General features: G+C 37.0%; 1 protein-coding gene across 3 annotated transcripts in view; it reads right to left on the reverse strand.

The window, feature by feature from the left end:
* The window catches only part of Dera (deoxyribose-phosphate aldolase), a 109,706-nt gene extending 96,080 nt beyond the window's left edge, over nt 1–13,626 (reverse strand). The window contains exons 1-2 of one of the 3 annotated variants that reach the window (XR_013423057.1): nt 13,475–13,594; nt 1,869–1,931 (exon numbers count right to left, since the gene is read on the reverse strand). Coding sequence is in view for 2 of the 3 variants with exons in the window: in XM_078015188.1 (XP_077871314.1) it covers nt 1,869–1,931; nt 13,475–13,505 (94 nt within the window). In the remaining variant the exon portion in view is untranslated. Of the gene's footprint in view, nt 1–1,868; nt 1,932–13,474 lie in introns of all 3 variants that reach the window. The other 2 variants (XM_078015188.1, XM_005331873.5) reach the window with 2 other exon arrangements.
* Between the last annotated feature and the right edge of the window lie 7,221 nt (nt 13,627–20,847).

The following is a 20,847-nucleotide window of genomic DNA, read 5'->3' on the forward strand; positions in this document are numbered from 1 at the left end:
ATTGCTTTCAGATGTTCTGTGACAAGTTATCAAAAACATTTAAGCACCATCCTTCTTCCAAAGAGAAGTCATTAGATGTGCCCACTCAGAAGTTAGTCTGAGTTAGTTCTACAATAACTCTGTGGCATTCTCCCTTGTGTAGCACCACAGGGACACAAGCATGCTGCTGTTGCTCCAATGACCCAAGTGAACCCAAGCAGAGGTGAAGTCATATGACCAGGGTAGTTCTCTAAAGAAGCTGGATCTTGTCCAATTTTCACAAAGAAGCCTGTTCCTGTCTTCAGGGCAGAATTTAACAGTTACAGAACCAGAAAGCTGAGAAAGGTACTTAAAGTGAGATGTACAAAGAAACAGTGGACACAAATCAAAATGGCAAGATTGCAGGGATAGCAAGTAGGCTCCCCACAACCAAATATTCCCTTTGGTTAAATAGTTTAAATAGTTAAAGTATCATTCCCCTCTTAAAGTTTTCTTTTCCAAGAAAAGTAGCTCTTTATACCATCAGTTTTTCCTACCTTAGGAGGAAGTAAATTTTCTATTCTCCAGCATTTAATAGACAGTATTTAATAGAGAAAAGCACCCTGGAAGTTGACTCCTAGAGGTGGGGAAAGCCTACAGCAAGAAGCTGGTGACCCAGAGACAGAATTCCCCCTACTTCCTAAGGGCTCTCCCTAACATCAGCTGACACTCAACTATTCAGAGGTTAAGGATCCACAACCCTAGCCATTTCCTGTTCTTCTCTCTCTACACCCATATTATGTATACCACACAAACCAAAAGGTAAATATATAAACACTTGAATTTTAAACACTTTGTATATAAACACTTTGTATTTTTGTTTCTTGTTTTTAAATGTAAGGATGCTAGGGGTGTAGCTCAGTAATACAGGACTTGCCTAGCATGTGTGAGGCCCTAGGTTCAATCCTCACAACGGCAATTTAAAAAAAAAAAAAAAAAACAAGAGAAATTGGAGAAAGTTTCAAAAAAGTGGAAGGATGTAAGCTTGACTTCCAAGGTCCAAGATAATCTCAAACAGCAGAGAAGATAATGTCCATCAGCATTCCAAACAGAGCAACAGCCCCCAAAGAATAAAACCAAAGACCAAGCCAGCCTAACAAAAGCTGAGTACCTGAGAGTACATATGTGGAGGGAGACAGAGGTGGTAACAGGAATGGGGTCAAAATGCCAGGATCTTCAGAGAGTGAGCAAAGTATGTGGGCTTGATTCATCAGGTAGTTATAAGGCCATATTAAGTTCCTAGAAAAGGCAGCATGAGACTGGTAAACAGGGATCTCAAGAGGATTTTTTTTTCTGCAAATCACAAGGTACTAAGACAATGATCAAAGTCATATATAATATGTAACAGTAGCTATTCAATACATCCTTTTTCCTTTCTTGAAATTGAACTTTAAAGTCAAATCCTCATGCTTCTACCTATGATTTGTGACTTTTTATACTTTAAAATGTGACAAATAGCCAGGCAAGCTGGCACAGGACTGTAATCCCAGCAGCTTAGAGGCTGGGGCAGGAGGATTGCAAGTTCAAAGTCACCTCAGCAACTGAGCAAGACCTTCTTAAAATACAAAATAAAAATGAGCTGGGGATGTGACTCAGTGGTTAAGCACTCCTAGGTTCAATTCCTGGTACCAAAAAACAAGTGATAAATAAAGCTAAAGAATTTAACCTTTATTTATTTTGTTTTTTATTGGTGCTGAGGATCAACCCAGTGCTTTACCCATGCTAGGCAAGCGTTCTACCACTGAGCTACAATTCCAGCCCAGCAATTGTGAATATTAAATGAGGTATGGAACAAGTGGCATGGTACCTAGAAGGTAGGGAGCCACAATAAAACCAAAATAAATAGGTACCATAGAAGAAGTCAAGGTATCTTAGGAGACCAATGGTAAAAATCCAGCAGAGGACAAGCAGACCTACAAGGAAAAGGTGAAATAATGAAAGTAATTATTTCAAGAAGATAATATAAATGCAACTGGAATTATGAATAAGACTACCATCTATTTATTGCTCAAGAATTATTTAACTCTGTTTCTCATATAATATTCACACTATATTCTTCCTGGTTGAGACTAGGTCCATTCTATAGCTCAGAGACTAAATTAAGTATTCAAGATCACACAGTACCTGTCAGAAACACAAGTATCTATGATTCCAAGACCCAAGTTATTTCTAGAATGCTGTATAAATGTTCTTGAGAGTAAAAAATATACTACACAATCTGATTACTTGACTCACAATTTTACCAGAACTTATCAAACATTTCTATTTCCAGTCTTGAGAATTCCCACCTGGTTAACTTAATTTATATACTTGCTGACATTATTTGGCTACTCCCACCAACTAATTCATTTCCTTTGGCTAAAAACAGACTATAATAATAAGTAAAAATACATATTTTTAATAAATAAGAAGATAAATAAAATTTGTTCTATTTGAAAACAACAATAAATTAAAATTTAACAAAATCCAGATGTAAAAAAACTAGCTATGATGCTACCATTGTGATTTACGTGTGTGACAGAATGAGCCTTCCTAGGAATAGGAGGAAGAGGTGCATCAACGACATATTTTTATGGAAGAAACATTAAGATTTAATCAATACTCTGCCAGGCAGATGAACAAATACAAAATAAAGGCTCTACTCACATAAAGATTTATGATACATTCATGAAACAAGAGAAGGAAAACATAGCAAAGTGTTCAGTCACATTCAATCAATAAAAAATGAGGGCAGGATATAAACTGACCACTGGAACTTTGAGTCTTGAAATCCAGAGGACTGTGCTGGCCAGAGAAGGAAGAAAAAGATCTGAACTCCAAGACCAGGTAACAACCCTGATTTATAATTCTACTGGATGACCATTCTAAGTAATATGAAGACTCAAAGAAATTCAGAAACTAGAGGGATTCTCAAGATCATCTGTCTGGTTTTTGTTTTGAGGACACTGGTTTACAGCAGTTTTAGATTTATAGCAAAACTAAGCAGAGGTACAGAATTTCTACATATGCCTTGTCTCCATACACGAACTGCCATTATCAACATCTGCCATCATGGTGGAACTGATGAACTTGTAATGTGTCTGTTTGACAAATTTGGAAAATACAAGCCAGCAGACTGAGGTCTTCTGTTTAATGTCAATGGCCAGGTACCACCAAAAACTAGGACTCCTGTACCTGGGTACCAGTCCTGCATTGGTCCTAATCCTGTATCTCTCCCAGTTAAACCACAATGCATTCAGACTCTCTGGCATTCCTTCCACAAGATGTCTAATTTCAACTTGATTTGTTAAAGTAACTATTGTCAAGCAATAAAATGATTTAACTTTAGGACATAGAAAGAACTTTACTTTGAGATGTTCTTGGGTATTATCAGCAACAATGCCTATTTTCTGGACTTCACATGCTACTCACATGACCTACAAGTTCACTATATTATGTAATTACTAGCATAACACTACAGACAGTCAACCACAGTATTCATCTGCAGACTAAAATTATTATTTTTTTCTTCCTGGAGGCAGAAATATGGAGGTGTTTTCCCTGATAAAACTCCTATTATATGCCTAAGACATGAATCATGCCTTTTTGTTTAGTGTATCCACATTGTATATGCTACTTGCCCTTTAGTCATTTAGTAGCAGTCTTAGTTATCAGATCAACTGTTGCTGTACTGAATGCTTGTGTTCAAGTAACCCATACTTTAAAGTAGCCTCAAAACACAGGAATAGTGATGTTGGCAATTCAGAAATGCTCAAGACAAGCAATAAAGTGCTTCCTTTAACTATCATCTCACATCATCATAAGAGTAAGTATAATACAATATTTAGAGAGAAAGACTGCTTTCATATAACATTATGGCATATTGTTATAATTGCTCTATTTGTTATTCTTAATCTCCTTCTGAGCCTAATTTTTAAATTAAACTTTATTATAGGTATGTATTTAGGTACTGGAAAAAAAGGTTTCAGACATGACACTTGGGGTCAGGCATCCCATAAATAAGGGAGGACTACTGTACTTTTAAATGAGTATCCAAGAGTTGCAAAGTTGACTAGTCAATCATTTCAAATAGGGCAACCGCATATCCTGTTGGTGGGAAAGTTTGCTTTCCTTAAAAAAGAGCTCTCTCTCCAAAAATATTTTAAAATTTGATGAGAGAAATAAAGCATCTCAAGGTTTCCCCAACTCCAGTAGTTCTTATATGCTTGATGAAGACACAGAGGGTAGTAGTTCTCTATATATGTGTTCAATGAGTGAGTTTGAGGATATGTAATACAGAAAAGGTAACTGTATCCAAAATGTCTGATACAAAAAGTGTTTCAGATTTTGAATTTTGGGGGTTTTCAAATATGTGCATATATACACATACATAATGACATATTTGGGGGATGGGATCCATGTCTATGTATAAAATTCATTCATGTTTTTATAGTTTGGGGGGTTTTATTGTTTTGGGGTTTGTTTGTTTGTTTGTAGTACTAGGGAGTGAACCTAGGGCTTTACACATGCTAGGCAAATGTTCTACCACTCAGCTACATACCAGTCCTTATTGTGTTTCACATATGCAAAGCGTGAGGGTAATTTTATACAATATTTTTTAGTGCACCTCAGTGTAGACTACAAGTAATCACATGAAGTCGGTTATGGAATTTTCCACTTCTGGCATCATGTCAGTACTCAGAAAGTTCTGCATTTTGGAATATTATGAATTTTGGATTTTTGGATTAGGGATGCTAAATTGGTAATGACTGCTTAAAGACAAGTCCAAAATTTTTTTGAAGGTAAGGAGAGGGTCAGGGAAACTAAACTTTGTAGAGATACAAAACTAGAATAAATGGGATTCTTCCTTGGAAAATTAACAGAAGCACTGAAGTTTCTCCATACGTCTGAAAGAAATAATCTCCCTCAAAACTGCAATTCATACAGCACAACTGAGCTCCTTCATCCATTGCAGTGAAGATCATTACAACTTCTTTCCCTCCCCAAGTCCACAACACAAACTTAATTCACAATATTCAGAGAAAATAAAAATATTTTCCCTCCCAGAAAACTAATTAATTTTTGCTGGTAAACAATCTCATATCTACAGCTAATTGGAGATCCTGAAATACTCCCATGTCAATTCTCAAAATGATCATAAAGAACACCATATTTCCATCAGTCATTGGCATCTTTGAATAAAGCATGCTTCTTGTTGGATACTGTGCACCTCTCAATAGGTACTTACATAACTGCCTCACCTCCTGATCCTTCTGATATGCTTTCATGTCCATTTTATCAAAATTTTCTCACTTACTTCAATCAGAAAATAAAAGATTAACTTCTCCCCATATTTGCTTACAGAAATTTTGCTTACTAAATAGAAAAATAATATACATAGATATAAAGATAAGAATGACAGAATTTGTCAAAATGATATAAAGTAAAGAGTCTCTGAATCTCTAATTAATCTATGACTACAGCTTACATCAGAATTCTGAATCTGCAGTGTTCATGACAGAGTTGTAGAATGCAGGTTCCTGGCCTTCTCCCCACAATGCAAACAATTAAAGCTATTTGGGGGCTCAGGAATCTTCATGTTTAACAGGACTCTCAGATGATTCTGATATAGAAACACAGAAGGATGGTAGAGAAGGAGGTAATGCGACAAATTAAAGTCAATCAGAGAGAGCCTGAGTTTCAAATTCAGTATTGTCTCCAGTCATGTGATCATAGATTTAACTTCCCTAGGTTTCAGTTTACTCCTCTGTTAACAGAAGGATGTAGGACTGATAAATAAGATGCCTTCCTGCTACAAAATCTGTAATATGTTTTTTTAAGGTAGTATTATAAATGTGATACTCTTAAATTTTCTTACAAAATAGCATTTGAAATGTTTATAAGAAGCAATATTTACTAAAGGATTTCTACATTAGAATTTAGGGGTCTTGCAGTGCATGGCAGCCTGTGCCTGTAATCCCAACAACCTGGGAAGCTAAGGCAGGAGGATCTCAAGTTCAAGGGCAGCTTCAGCAGTTTATCAAGGTCCTAAGCAACCCAGTGAGATCATGTTTCTCAAAATAAAGAATAAGAGACGGGGATGTCAGTCAGTGGTTAAGCACCCCTAGGTTCAGTCCCTGGTACCAAGAAAAAAAATAATAGCGCGCGCGCGCGCACACACACACACACACGCGCACACACACACACACACACACACACACACACACACACACACACACACACCCTATCTATCTTGAATGTTAGGGCAGGTGTCCACAAACTGTTCAGCTGAAAAGCTTATCAGAATTAGGGATAAGAACAGTTAATTAGGATATTTTTCCAGATTTTAAAGACAACAATTTGACATCATTAACCACATTCTAAAAGAACCTGGCATCGGCTAAGTGGCACCTTTTTAGGAAGTAATTACCAGCAGCTACTTTTATCTCAGGCATTGCTTTGGGGGAGAAAGGCCTGACTATACAGAGAGCTAGAAGTTGCAACCCGAATGTCTCAACATTTTAAAAAATCTGTACAGTTTGCCGGAGCTGAGATTAAACATTTATCCTTCTCTTGCAACCACTTTGGTTTCCAGGGAACTGACTGTTACAGCTCAGGCAGGCTGAGGAGCGGTACATCCGTAGACACACAACACACAGCAAAGTTGACTGAAAATTTTCAAAGTGTCTTTTTATGCCTTTAACTCAAAGATGAACACATTTCAAGGTGACCCAATCCTCAAGTGACAGACAGTGTTTTAAAAGGGCCAGAACTCTCCACTTAAACAATTTCTAGTGACATGTTTAAATCACATCCTCAAGGGCTCTGTCTGCTGTCTCATTTACTAGTCTTTCTTTCCTGGCAGAGGCATCCCATTTTAAATGAGTGCTTGAAGTTTGCCTTCCTTCCTAATAATTAAAATCCACAGAGCTCAGCTGCCTTTAAAAAATGTTTTTTAAGTTAGCAGGCACCATGGAGGACTTTTAATTATTTAATTATACAACAAATTCAAATTATTTCTTTATAGTTTTTCTATTTATCAAAGCAATATCAGAATAACAAAAGATAGCTTACAATCAAAAGGTAAAAGACTTCAAAGTAGAATGAAAGTAAGCTTTCATAAAAGGATGTACCATTTAAAATCTAAAAATGTACACAGCCACTATGTTGACTCTGTATGTATTTCATACATAGAAGGATTTTTCTTCACTAAAATATTCTTAGCCACTGTAATATAATGAGAAGATTACATCAAAAATCTGAAAATTGGGTTTCCTATATTTAATGAAACATGCCAGGCTGCTTTTGCTTAGTGTCCTTGTACAAGCTATTCCCTGCCAGAAATATCCCTTCCCAAAAAAAAACACCTCCCCTGGATTGTCAGTGACTTCATCTTTATCTTTCCTACCATGTTTTTATTGTCATCTTTATCATAGTGTATAATATGATTTACAAGAATGAGCTCAGGGATAGCAGAAACCAGGTTAGTCTCTCCTTGGTATCCATTACCAAGTGCCAGAACACTAGGCACTCCACATAGAATGTTCCTATGTGTATAAAAGTAAAATTTTAAATTTTATTCTGGCCCCTTTCTCCCTCCCTTCCTAAGCAAATACCCTACACCAGTGGGATAAAAATGAGGGAAGTGAACAAGACAGGTATTTGAACCAGGTTGGAATGGGGACACTCCACACCCAGAGAGGGTTTATAGGAACCCAAACAGGTGAAGAGGACACCCACACATGGGGCAGCTCAGAGTCTAGTCATAAGGAGAGATTCTGCATGAAGGGGCTGGCAGATAAGGAAAGTAAAGCCTAGGCAGGCCCTTGAGATCATCCACATGGAAAGGTAGCCTGGCACAGAGGGCCACAGACAATGACTAGGGTAAGTGGGATGGATATCCACGCAGACAGCAAGGGGGTGGAGGGCAAGCAAGATGGGGAGAGCTGGCCAACTCAGGTGTCAAAGAGTCTGAGACAGTTAAGAAGAAACTTGACTGGAGGTAGAAGAAGTGTGGCCTTGCATGAGGAGAGTTTCAAATATGAAAAGGGAGAATGATGGAATAAATCCTATAGTGTTGGACCAGAACTAGACACATCTCTTAGTGAACTCTTGGCTTTCCTGATATAGAGAGATACTGATAGAATAATAATAGGTAGATACAGAAGTAAATTTGTGTTGCTGAACACATGCACACACATCACACGTGTACATACACATACATTTTTCAATTCTGCTGAGGGGCTTAGGAACAGGGACATCCCAGTTACTGCAGCATACTCTAGTATTCAGAACTTAGCTTCTTAATATCATTATCCACTGAAAAAATGTTCCTTTGCGAACAGGCTCCAGTATAGGAACAGAAAATTTAAGATATGCTCGAAACACCTTGAGACAGAAATGAAGAAATGTAGCAGTTGGGGGGAGGGACAGCTACAGAAGAACATAGGTACTTTATAATTAGACAGAGGGGAGTGAAAGGAGAGGTAGGTATATGGAAAAAGGAATGATAGTAGAATGAATCAAACATTATTATCCTATGTGCACATATGATTACACAACCAGTGTGATTGTACATCATGTACAACTAGAAAAAAGAGAAATTACACTCCATCAATGTATAATATGTCAAAATGCATTCTACTGTCATATATAATAATAATAATAATTTTTTTTTAAAAAAAAGAGGGGGCTGGGGATATAGCTCAGTTTGTAGAGTGCTTGCCTCACATGCACAAGGCCCTGGGTTCAAGCCCCAGCACCACTAAAAACAAAAAAAGAAGAAGAAATGTAGCAATTGGACATGATAGCACACAACTACAATCCCAACTACTCTGGAGGCTAAGGCAGAAGGATCACAAGTTCAAGGCCAGTTTGAGCAACTTAGTGAGATCCTGTCTCAAAACAAAAATAAAATTAAAAGGGCCAGTGATGTAGCTCAGTGGTTTCAATCCCCAGTACTAACAAAAAAAATTGTTTTAATTAAATTATTAAAGAAAGAGAAAGTGGGACATGGTGGTATATGTCTGTAATTCCAGCAACTTGGGAGGCTGAGACAGGAGGATCACAAGCTTAAAGCCAACCCTAGCAAATTCAGCAAAGTCCTAAGCAACTTAATGAGATTTTGTCTCAAAATTTAAAAAATGAGCTGGGGACGTGAGTAAGTGATTAAGTTCTCCTAGGTTCAATTCCTGGCACCAAAAAAAAAAAGGAAGAGAAGCTAGAAGGACCTACTACTATCAAAATCTGAAAAGACTTGAGTATTAAAGTAAATAATAATAGTTAACAATTATAATTAATTGGGAAGATAAGAAACCTCAAATACATAATAACATAAATAAATAACTGGGCTGGGTTTGTAGCTCCGTTGGTAGAGCGATTGCCTAGCATATGTGAGGCACTGGGTTCAGTCCTTAGCACCACATTAAAAAAATAAAATAAAATGAAAGTATTGTGTCTACTATAAAAAATACTTTTTAAAAAATTGTAATTGAATAAATAACTATTAATTAAAGTTGGCAGAGGAAAAAGATACCTAACTAGTTTCGAAGTTTACCTACCATAAAATACATATTAATTACAAAGGCTAAAACTTAACTTTACAGTGGAGTAACATGGCAGATACCATCTTATTCAAGTGATCAAAATATCACCAATTATGAGACCAATCAAAATCATGTGCTACCACCAAGATGCAATGAGAAAACAGCATAATTTCTGTGGTATTCCTGGGAAAGAGGCATAACTTATATCTAACCACAAAAAAATATTAGCTTATAAGCAGGAAATACTAAAGTATCCAGGGTTGGTGGAATCCAATGTCAATCATGCATTTTCCTCAAATGGTTCAGAGGGAAAAATTCTTTGTATGGTATATGAAACTCTGCTAAAGGTTTGAGATTATTTCAAGGTTAAAAAAATTATTATTATGGCTTATATAAATAAATCCATCAAGATAAATATCACAGGGTAGATCACATAAAAATAAGGACATTTTCCTCATTAGGAATCATGTACTTTGACTCTTTCAAAGTGATAATATTGGCATTGATATCTTACTACTGTCTAATCTGCTTACTCCAAGTGTAGCCAGTTGTCCAGTTTTGGATCTTTCAGAAAGATCTAGTTCTTTAATTGGCCTGTCTCTTTACAAAGTTGATGTTATTTTATTTGGACCTTTATTCTTTATTTTGTTCACTTATATGCGGTGCTGAGAATTGAACCCAGTGCCTCACACATGCTAGGCAAGCATTCTACCACTGAGCCACAACCCCAGCCCCCCCAACTCTTTTTATTTTTTATTTTATGACAGGATCTTGCTAAATTGATTAGAGACTCACTAAATTGCCGAGGCTAGCTTTGAACTTACAATCCTCCTGCCTTAGCCTCTTGAATCACTTGGATTACAGGTGTGCACCACCACATCCACGAATATATATTATAAGTATTAAGAAGAAAAAACATTGACATAAACACAAATTAATCGATTGCATTGTTTAAAAAAAAACCTCAAGTTAACTGCACTTAAGAAATTCCTTGTAGAAATCTAAAAATTTTCAATTCTACTTGACCACATGAATGAAGAGTTTTCACACACTTAGTAAAGAATATGCTTTTAATTTTAAGTAGAGATTGGGTTTTTTAACTCAAACTTTTTTTTTTTTTTTTTTTTTTTTTTTTTTGGTATCAAGGGATTGAAGCCAGGAGTCTTTAACCACTGACCCATATCCCCAGCCCTTTTGTGATTTTATTTAGAGACAGGGTCTCCTGGAGTTGCTTAGGGTCTCCTGGAGTTGCTGAGACTGGCTCAGAACTTGGATCCTCCTGCTTCAACCTCCCAAGCTGCTGGGATTATAGGCATGCACCATCACACCCAGCTAAAGATAAACTTTAATGTCCTCTATCTCAATAATTATGATAATGAATATTCTGGAAAGATGATATTAGTCATTTCTCACTTGAAATTCACAGATTCCTTAAACTGTTTACATTTTGTATACAACTGAAGAGATATTCCACTTTCCTCAGAAAACTATTAAGAATACGTTTGAAAAGAAGCAACACTAGGTCCATCTTTTAAAAGCCTCTTGACACACCTTTAAGACAAAAGTCACAAAACTGAATTTTTAAAACATTCAGAAAAAGGAAGAAGGTACAGTACTTTACTGAACCTGTCCCCATGTTGGGGCCCAGGTGGAAACCCAAGGTCCCCAAGCAGGAAGTAATTCTAAATTTATTCCTTCATTCAAGGATATTTCTGAGGGTCATCTGTGTTACAGAAACTATTTTAACCAAGTGCCTGGGATACATAAGCAAACAAAAGGAAGATCACCGCCCCTGTGATACCTACATTTTAGGCAAAATTAAGAGAAGTCTAGGAAAAGAGAGAAGATATCCATTAATTTTAATAGACCACAGAAGGTGTAATAGGAATAGGAGGGCCACAGAGATATGATAGAGTGGTTCTCAAAACTGAACTTAGAATCACTCAGATGACTTGGTAAATCTCAGAATGCTGGGCTCCACTTTCTAACATCAAGATTAGAGGGCCTATTCTCCATTTGGAAAACCTCTTGGTATGTCCAAATGCCATGCTAAAAATTTTTTCATTGCAGGGTTTTTATCATGAGGGTCAGATTTCATCTCAAATCTTTTTTTTTAAGTCCATGAACTAGAAGTATATATAGTCCACTAAAATAAATATTACAATAATTAGATCACGAATAATTCTAGTCTTTCTTGTGCCAACTGTATTTTCTAAAATTTTTATAATAAACATCAATTTCTTTTTATAAGAAAGTTAATTCATCTAAAATATTAGTTGCACTGTTCATTAAAAGGACTTTCAATTACAAAACACTATAAAACTCATCAATCAATACTATGAATAAATTAATACTGAATGATTTTTCCCCTAGTAAATAAATAATTCAAATAGCTTACTTTAGTATTTGAGGCCAAATCTCTCTGAATTAAAGGTAAATACCAGTTAAGGAAAAACTCCCTTGCAATATATCTGATTTTAATGAAGAAAATAATAAAAAAAAGCTATGATCATTTAAAAAGGGGCATGAAAATCACATTTATTCTAAAAAGCAATTGTTTTTGTCTATACTATTATTCTTCAACAAATAAATGAAAGTGATTCTAATTCTTGCAAACTAAAAGTAACAATACTTTAATTGTATTACTTGAAAGAAAAATCTTAAAACTTAAGTGTTGGGGTAATTATGGCATATCTTCATTGTGACCTAGTCACATAGCTAGTATCCTTGGAAATATCAAAACACTACAACTCTAGCCCCCATCCATCTTTCAAGATCTTCCAATCTAGCAAATACTCATTTGTTGTTAAAGTTTACTTTCCAGAGATAGAACTTCTTCTTCTGGAGAGGAGTGACTAAAACAGAATGTAGTTCATGAAGAAATTAACTGTCTATAAAAGCAGATTTAGACTCTAACACTCAGCAAAAATTCCACTCTTAAAGTCACAATTATTTAATAAGAATCATCATTTTTAAAGTACCTGTATGAATTTTTGAAAAATAAGTCCCTGAAAACAGAACTTTCTTACACACTATTATTTATTTAGCTCTTACTATGCACCCACGATGTACCACTTTACATGTATCTTCTTATTTATTCTCCAGATCATGAGGTAAATACCTTTGTAATAACTATTTTACAGATAAAGAAACTTGGAATGCTGTAAAAAAAAAAAATCATATAGCTAATAAGTTAAAGATTCAGAATATTAAAGCTAGCCAAGTTATATATTTAAACCACTAACCTTATGTGAATTACAAATTTTTCATTTAGGAAATATGAAATAAGCTTTCTAACCAGTAATATCTGAACTAATACCAATAAGAGGAAAGACAGAAACTGGAGGTGTACCTCAGTGGTAGAATGCTTGCCTAGCACATGCTAGGCAGGGCCTTGGGTTTGGACCAGCAAACAATAAGTGAAAAAATGGTAAAATACAGGCCCTTTTACAATTTTGATAAACAGCTAAGATCATACACAATTTACGATGCTATATTTTTTGCACAGAGCCATGACTACTTTTCCAACCAGCACCTGGGGGGGAAAGGCCATTTTAGAGAGAGTTAAGTTGTTAAAAATTATTTTTAGAAATCCAGCATTAAATCGCATACGTATTGAATTAAAAGGGGGAAAGCAGAGTTTTTGTCTGGTTTTATTTTGGGGGTTTGCTGTTGTTTGCAACCAGAGAGTTCAGAGGTGAACTGCTAGGGCGAAAGATGCAAACCAATCCTTCCCCACTCCTCCCGCTCACAGGAACCAGGCGAGGGCGCCCAGGCCACGGAGCTCAGCGGGGCTCCGCCTCTGCCTAGGGTCGCCGCCGCCGGCGCCACCGCTTCCCGGCCGCCGGGAACCTCTGCGGACGCTCCGCCGGCGCGGGCCCCGCGCGAAACACCGCGGAACGGGAAGCGCGGAAAAGGAAGGGGGCCCTTACCGAGCTCGGTGCCCCGAGTGTGAGCAGCCATGACGCTGGCCGCCACGGCGCTGCCGGCCCCTGCGCTCCCGCCGCACTTCGCGTTCAGCGCTTCCGCCTTCGGCCCCTCTCGCGCCGCCTAGCCCCGCCCCCGCCGCTCCCGCCGCCCCCGCGACTCCAGCCTCGGCAGCACTGTCTGGCCTCTGCCCTTCCCTGCCTCTGGTCCTACCTTCCCTGGTGCCCTACTACCCCGCCCCGGGTGCGCGCCCCCGGCACTGCCTAGCTCCCGGAAGCAATGCTCCCCAAACCGGTTTAAAATGCTAAGCTGGACTCGATGGGGTAGACCTGTAAATTCCAGGAAATCGGGAGGCTGGGGAAGGAGAATCTCCAGTTGGAGGTCAGCCTCTGCAATTTATCAAGCCCCGTTCTCAGATTATAAAAGGCTGGAGATGTGGCCCAGTGGTAGAGCACCCCTGGGAACCTAGAATACCCCAAGAAAAATGAATTAGCTGAAGTTGCCCAACTGCGCTGAAATATATGTATATAAAGGAACTTTTAACTGTAAGATTACATGACAGTAGGGAAGAGGAAACCCCTACCCCACCCACACACATAGCCCTCAAATTCTGTCCAAGCCCCTGAGCTCTAATCTGAAATGTCATCAGTGATCCTTTAGATATGTGAGAGCAACCAAGGAGCAATCCAGAGCACCAAAGCACACTGTGACTTCTGAAATCCGTGAAAGAACAGCTATGTGGCCTGAAAAACCAAGGGCCTAAGACTGAGACCTGGTTCTCAGCCTAGCTCCAACGATAATTAACTATGTGATATGGCACAGATCAAGCACACTGCTGACCTTCCTTTTCCTCATCTGTAAGAGATAATCTTGACAATTTTTTTGATCTCTAAACTTCTTCAATCTCTAAAATTCTATGATACTAAGGTTGTCTGGTGGCACTCAACAACTTCATCTTAAGTTACTAGCCAATTTATCTGCCCTTATAATCAGAGGCATCGAGTTTTATGGAAAGAGGAGGGAAAAAAAAAAAAAAACCTCTCATTTGTGGCCTGTTTACCATGAGGCAATTATTTTTCTAGATCCTTTTAGATGTATGAAAGCATTTGAGTTTCAAGAAAATCCTGCCAGTTCTATATTATATTGTCACACTTACAGACAGCAAGTTCTGTAGAGAAAGGCAAGCTAATACAGTGGAAAAATGGTGGACTCCAAAAAGGCACAAACTTATTAAAATGCCAGGTATTCTACTTAATGATTAGAAGATTCTAGGAATACTTATCTGCAAAATGGAGATGATCAAAAGTATTTGATTTGCAAAACTATACACCTGTAAAGCACCAAGTACATAGCATGGCACATAGTAAGTGTTCAATAAATGGAAGCCATTAATGTTAGCTATAATGGAGCTAAAAGGAAAATGATCCTGCTTTTACTCCCTTACATTGAGCTGCCTTTCAGACTTATTCATGTACAGCAACTGCTGAATATTTTGGATTCATATATGTAATAGCTTTTACCTTTATTTTTATTTAATCCTGGGAGAAAAGCAGACCCTGAAAAGCCTGGAGCTAGGCTAGAAATTACAACCAGACCATTGTTCCCTAGATGAACATAATAAGCACTTTTACAAAATACCAACATCAGCCAAGGCCACTGTGACCAACATGAATCAAAAACAAGGCAACTTGTGATACTATCTGAACACGGAAAAACTGTGAATATTGTACAATCCACAAAAAAATGACCAAATAGCTCTTATCCCAGCTAATACAGATGATTGCCACTTATTTTCCCATGAGTTTAGCCTCACTCCATTCTTCCTATGTTTTGGATAAATATGAAACCCTATCATACAATTATCACCATTTTCTGCCAAATCCAATCCATGAGAAAGCCTGCCTCCCTTAACCTTCCCCAAACCTCCCACACAAACCCAAATCCTGTTTGTAACACCATCTTACAGAGACCCCTAATGGTTCTCTATGGTGAACAAGTCACACTTTGTCAATCCAGAGGTATATTCCTGGTGGATTTTAGCTCTTGAGACCACTGACACTCCTAAAAGAATCAAAAACAAGAAATGGAATTCCATTATCAGGGGTAGACACAACTCCAAGCCAGATTCCAAGCCATTTGTTATGAATCCGTGTATAACATAAATTTATTATTTAAACTGTGATATCCTAGCTTAACAGGGGAAAAAAAAAAGACCCTAAACTAAAATCAGTAAAGCCACCTGAAATTAGTATTTTGGGAGGGTTTCAAGATGGCGGATTAGAGATGGTTGCTTTCCTGGCTACTATGTGGCCTGAAACCAAGAAAGCAGACAGGCAGATTCTCAGCAAGGTGGGTGAAAAAAAAATGAGGGACTTTTTTGGAATTTAATACTGGACATTCAAATCAGATTGGGGATTTGGGAGGTTGAATATAATAAGAAATCCCCGGTGGCATAGCCACTGCCACAGCCAGAGACACCAGCCAGAGCAGTCCCTTAGTGAGCAAAGTGGAGGGACAAGGGAACTAAAGGAACACATATTTTTAGGAGGCCTTAGGCATGTCTGGGTACAGAGAGTTTAGAGATCAAAGACACGGCCTGACTAAACTGAAACGTGTGCTGCACAATATTGTTGTGTTGGAAAGAAGGCAAATCTCTCCTGGTTGCATGTGGAGGTGCAGGGATAGTTCACTGAGGGAGCTAAGTACTAGCAAACCCGAGTCTGGCCAGAAATACAGAGCTGGCAAACCCACATTGTGTGACATAGAGTGTGTTTAAATTATGAGGAGAAAATCGAACATGGAGAGAGGTTTACATAGGGGACTGACTACCTGGTCATGGAAACCCACACAGCTCCACCCCTCCCTCTCCAATCTGGCTGTTTACAGGCCCAGCTGGGAGAGGCACTAGTCTCTTGAATTGCAGGTCTCTCAGATTCCTGGCTGGGAATTCAAAAGGGTGAAGGTGGGATAGATTGAGTTGGGAGGCTGAACCCAAGACCAGGAAACATGGGGTCAACAGAAGACATAGTGGACTAAGAAGTGGCTCCTCTACCACATAAGTGGAACCCAGGGAAGGTCCCTGGGGTGCAGTCTTGCCATGTGGACCCACAATCTCTAGGCCCTGGAGGTGCTGATTTAAATCTCCTGAACAACTGGCATTCAGCAAAAAGCCTGGAGTTATATTTCTCACACTAGCAACTCCACCCTGAGCGTGGAGCAAGTATCATGCTCCAGATGACCCTACCTAACACTGCTGAGAAGGGAAGCTGAGAATCTTTTGAATTCCAATGGAAATAATTCTTTAAATTTTCATTGAGATTTTTTCTTTTCTCCTATTTTCTTTTCTATGTTTAATTGTGACCTTAATGGTTCATGGACATTTATACATATTCACTTTTTTTTTCTCATTTCTAGAATTTTTTAAGCCAGTTATTTTTCAAGGATCAGTTTTTTGAAGACTAAGATGTTTGCTTATTGTATTTCAATTTCTTTAATTAGTTTTTAAGTTTTACTTTATAAATTTTTTCTTTCACTTATGTTTCTCTTTCTCTGTTTTCTTTTGCTAATAGCCAATCTTGACTGTTCTCTTTTTCACCCTTCCTTTAATTTTTTACTTATATCTTCTCTACTCTTCCTTCGTATTCATCACATCCTACATCACTTCTGTTCTCTCCCTGTTCACCATTCAAAATTGTAAACCCTTTTGAAAACATATTGTGTTTTATTGTAGGCAATAACTGATCATATCATTTCTGTTAATTATGACAATTAACATTGTAGACGTCTATTATAGTTTGGATGTGAGGTGCCCCCAAAAAGCTCACTTGTGAGACAATGCAATAGGAGGTTCAGAGGAAAAATGATTGGGTTGTGAGAGTCTTAACACAATCAGTGTTTAATCCCCTAATAGGTAAATAGAAAATAAAAGTGAAAACAGCAAAGGGAAATACTACACTAGAAGAACAGCCAATCAAAGGAGAAACTAATACAAATTTAAAACCAGAAATAAATCAAAATTACAGGGAATAAAAATCATATCTCAATAATAACACTGAATGTAAATGGCCTAATCTGATCAATCCAAAGACATAAACTGGCAGACTGAATTTAAAAACAAGACCCAACAACATGCTGTCTCCAAGAGACTCACCTCATAGGCAAAGACATCGACAGAATGAAGGTAAAAGAATGGGAAAAAAACATATCATTCACATGGATCTCATAAATAAGTAGAGGTTTCTATCCTCATATCAGATAAAGTGAACTTCAAGTCAAAGTTAATCAGAAAAAACAAAGAAGGATGTTTCATACTCTTTATGAAATTACACATCGGCAAGACATAACAATTATAAATACTTATGCCCCCAAGCAATGGAGCTTCTGTGTACATTGGATAAGCCCTTCTCAATTTCAAGAATCAAATAGACCACAATATTACTGGGTGACTTTAAAACACCTCTCTCACCACTGGATAGAACCTCCAAAAAACTAAATAAAGAAGGTATGGAACTAAAAAATAAAATTAGTAATTTAACAAACATATATAAAATATTTCATCCATCAATAACTGAATACACTTGCATCTCAGCATATCTTAGATCACAAAGCAACTCTTAGCAAATACAAAAAAATAGAGAAAATATCTTGCATTCCATCAGATCATAATGGAATAAAATTATAAATCAACAATAAAATGAAAAATAGAAGCTACTCTAACATCCGGAGATTAGATTATACACTATTGCATGACCAGTGGATAGCAAAAGAGATCAGGGATAAAATTTTAAAAAATACTCAGAGGCAAATGAGAATAGAAATACAACATATCAAAACCTCTGGAGCACTAAGAGGGCAGTTTGTTCTAAGAGGGAAGCTCATTGCATTGAGTTCATTCATTAAAAATTAGAAAGTTACCAAGTAAATAACTTAACATTACATCTCAAAGCCCTAGAAAAAGAAGAAGAAATCAACACTAAAAGCAGTAGAAGATAGGAAATAATTAAAATCAGCACTAAAAACAATGAAATTGAAACAAACAAAAATAAATTAATGAAATCAATGAAACATTAGTTTGTTCTTTGAAAAATAAAATAAAATTGATAAGCCCTTTGCCAAGCTAAGAAAAAGCGAAAACTCAAATTATTAAAATTGTGATGAAATGGATACTACTGAACTACAGATAATAATCAGAAAACTATTTTGAAAATTTATACTCTTAGAAAATCTTGATGCCATTAACAAATTTCTATAGACTTGTGACATACCCAAATTGAATCAGAAGGACATAAAAAGAAATGTTTTTTGATGGGAGTACTAAGGTCAAACTCAGGGACAATAGACCACTGAGCCACATGCCCAGCCCTATTTTGTATTTTCTTTAGAGACAGGGTCTCACTGAGTTACTTAGCACCTTGCTTTTGCTGAGGCTGGCTTTAAACTCACCATCCTCCTGTCTCTGCCTCCTGAGCTGCTGGGATTACAGGCGTGCACCACTGTGCCTGGCAGAAAATTTAAACAGATCAATTTCAAGCAATGAAATTGAAGATGCCATGAAAAGCCTACCAACAAAGAAAAGTCCAGGACCAGAGGGATTTTCAGCTGAGTTCTACAAGACCTTCAAAGAAAAATTAATACCAATTCTCAAATTATGCCATGAAATAGAAAAGGGGGAATCCTTCCAAACTCATTCCATGAAGCTAGTATCACCCTGATACCATAACCAGACAAAGACACATCAAGGAAAGAAAACTTCAGACCAATATCCCTGATGAACATAGACACAAAAATGCTTAACAAAATGCTGGCAAATAGCATACAAAAAGACATTAAAAAGATAGCGCACCACAATCAAGTGGGGTTCATACCAGGCATGCAAGTTTGGTTCAACATATGGAAACCAACAAATGTAATTCCTCACATCAATAGACTTAAAGACAAGAATTACATAATTATATCAATAGATGCAGAAAAAACATTTGACAAAATACAGCATCCATTCATGTTCAAAACCCTAGAAAAACTAGGGATAGTAGGAACATACTTCAAAATTGTAAAAGCTATACATGTTAAACCCAAGGCTGTCACAATTCAAACTAGAGAAAAATTGAAAGCATTCCCTCTAAAAACTAGAAGAATACAAGGATGTCCTCTTTTAGTACTTCTGTTCAACAGCCTTTGAAACTCTAACCAGAGCAATTAGAAGAAAGAAATTAAAGTAATACAAATAGGAAAAGAAGAACTCAAACTATCCATATTTACCAACAACATGATTCTATATTTAGAAGACCCAAAAACCTTCATAAAAAAACTTCTAGAACTCATAAATGAATTTATCAAAATAGCAGAATATAAAATTAATACCCCATAAACCAACTGTGGTCCTGTACATCCGTGATGAATCGAGTGAAAGAGAAATTAGGAAAACTAACTCATTCACAGTAGCCTCAAAAAAAAAAATTTTTTTTTTGGAGTGCTCACTTCAGCAGTACATATACTAAAATTGAAGGACCCTTCACCTACTAGAAGTAAGTAGGCCCAACTCTTCATCATATTGGCTTAGGAACAAAATTCCTCAACAAGACTCTAAAAGTACAAGAAATAAAATCATGAATCAATAAATTGGATGGTATCAAACTCAAAAGCTTCTTCACAGCAAAGGAAATAATCAAGAAAGTGAAAAGAGAGCTTACAGAACGGGAGAAAATCTTTGCCATCTGCTCCTCAGATAGAGTGTTAATCTCTAAGATATATAAAGAACTCAAAAATCTCAACACCAAAAAACAAATAACCCAATCAATAAGTGGGCAAAGGACCTAGATACTTCACAAAAGAAGAAACATGATCAGTCAACAGATATATGGAAAAATGTTCAATATCACTAGCAATTAGAAAAATGCAAATTAAAACTACACTGAAATTTCATCTCACTCCAGTCAGAATGGCAATTAGCAAGAATACAAGTAATAATAAATGTTAGCAAGGACATGAGGAAAAAGACACACTCATACATTGCTCTATCCAGAGCAATTAGAAGAAAAAAATTAAAGGAATACAAATAGTGGGACTGCAAATTGGTGTAATCATTATAGAAATCAGTATGGAGATTCCTCAGAAAACTTGGAATGTTACCACAATTTTACCCAGTTAACTCACTCCTTGGTGTATACCCAAAGATACAGTGACTCAGTCACACCAAATTTATAGCAGCTCAATTCACAATAGCTAAGCTATGGAACCAACCTAGGTGCCTTTCAACAGATGAATAGATAAAGAAAATGTGGTATATATCCAACATGGAATATTACTCAACCATAAAGAATAATGAAATTATGGTATTTGCTGGTAAATGGATATAACTGGAGACTATCGTGTTAAGTAA

The sequence above is a fragment of the Ictidomys tridecemlineatus genome, chromosome 6 (genome assembly GCF_052094955.1).
Source record: "Ictidomys tridecemlineatus isolate mIctTri1 chromosome 6, mIctTri1.hap1, whole genome shotgun sequence".
NCBI lineage: Eukaryota > Metazoa > Chordata > Mammalia > Rodentia > Sciuridae > Ictidomys > Ictidomys tridecemlineatus.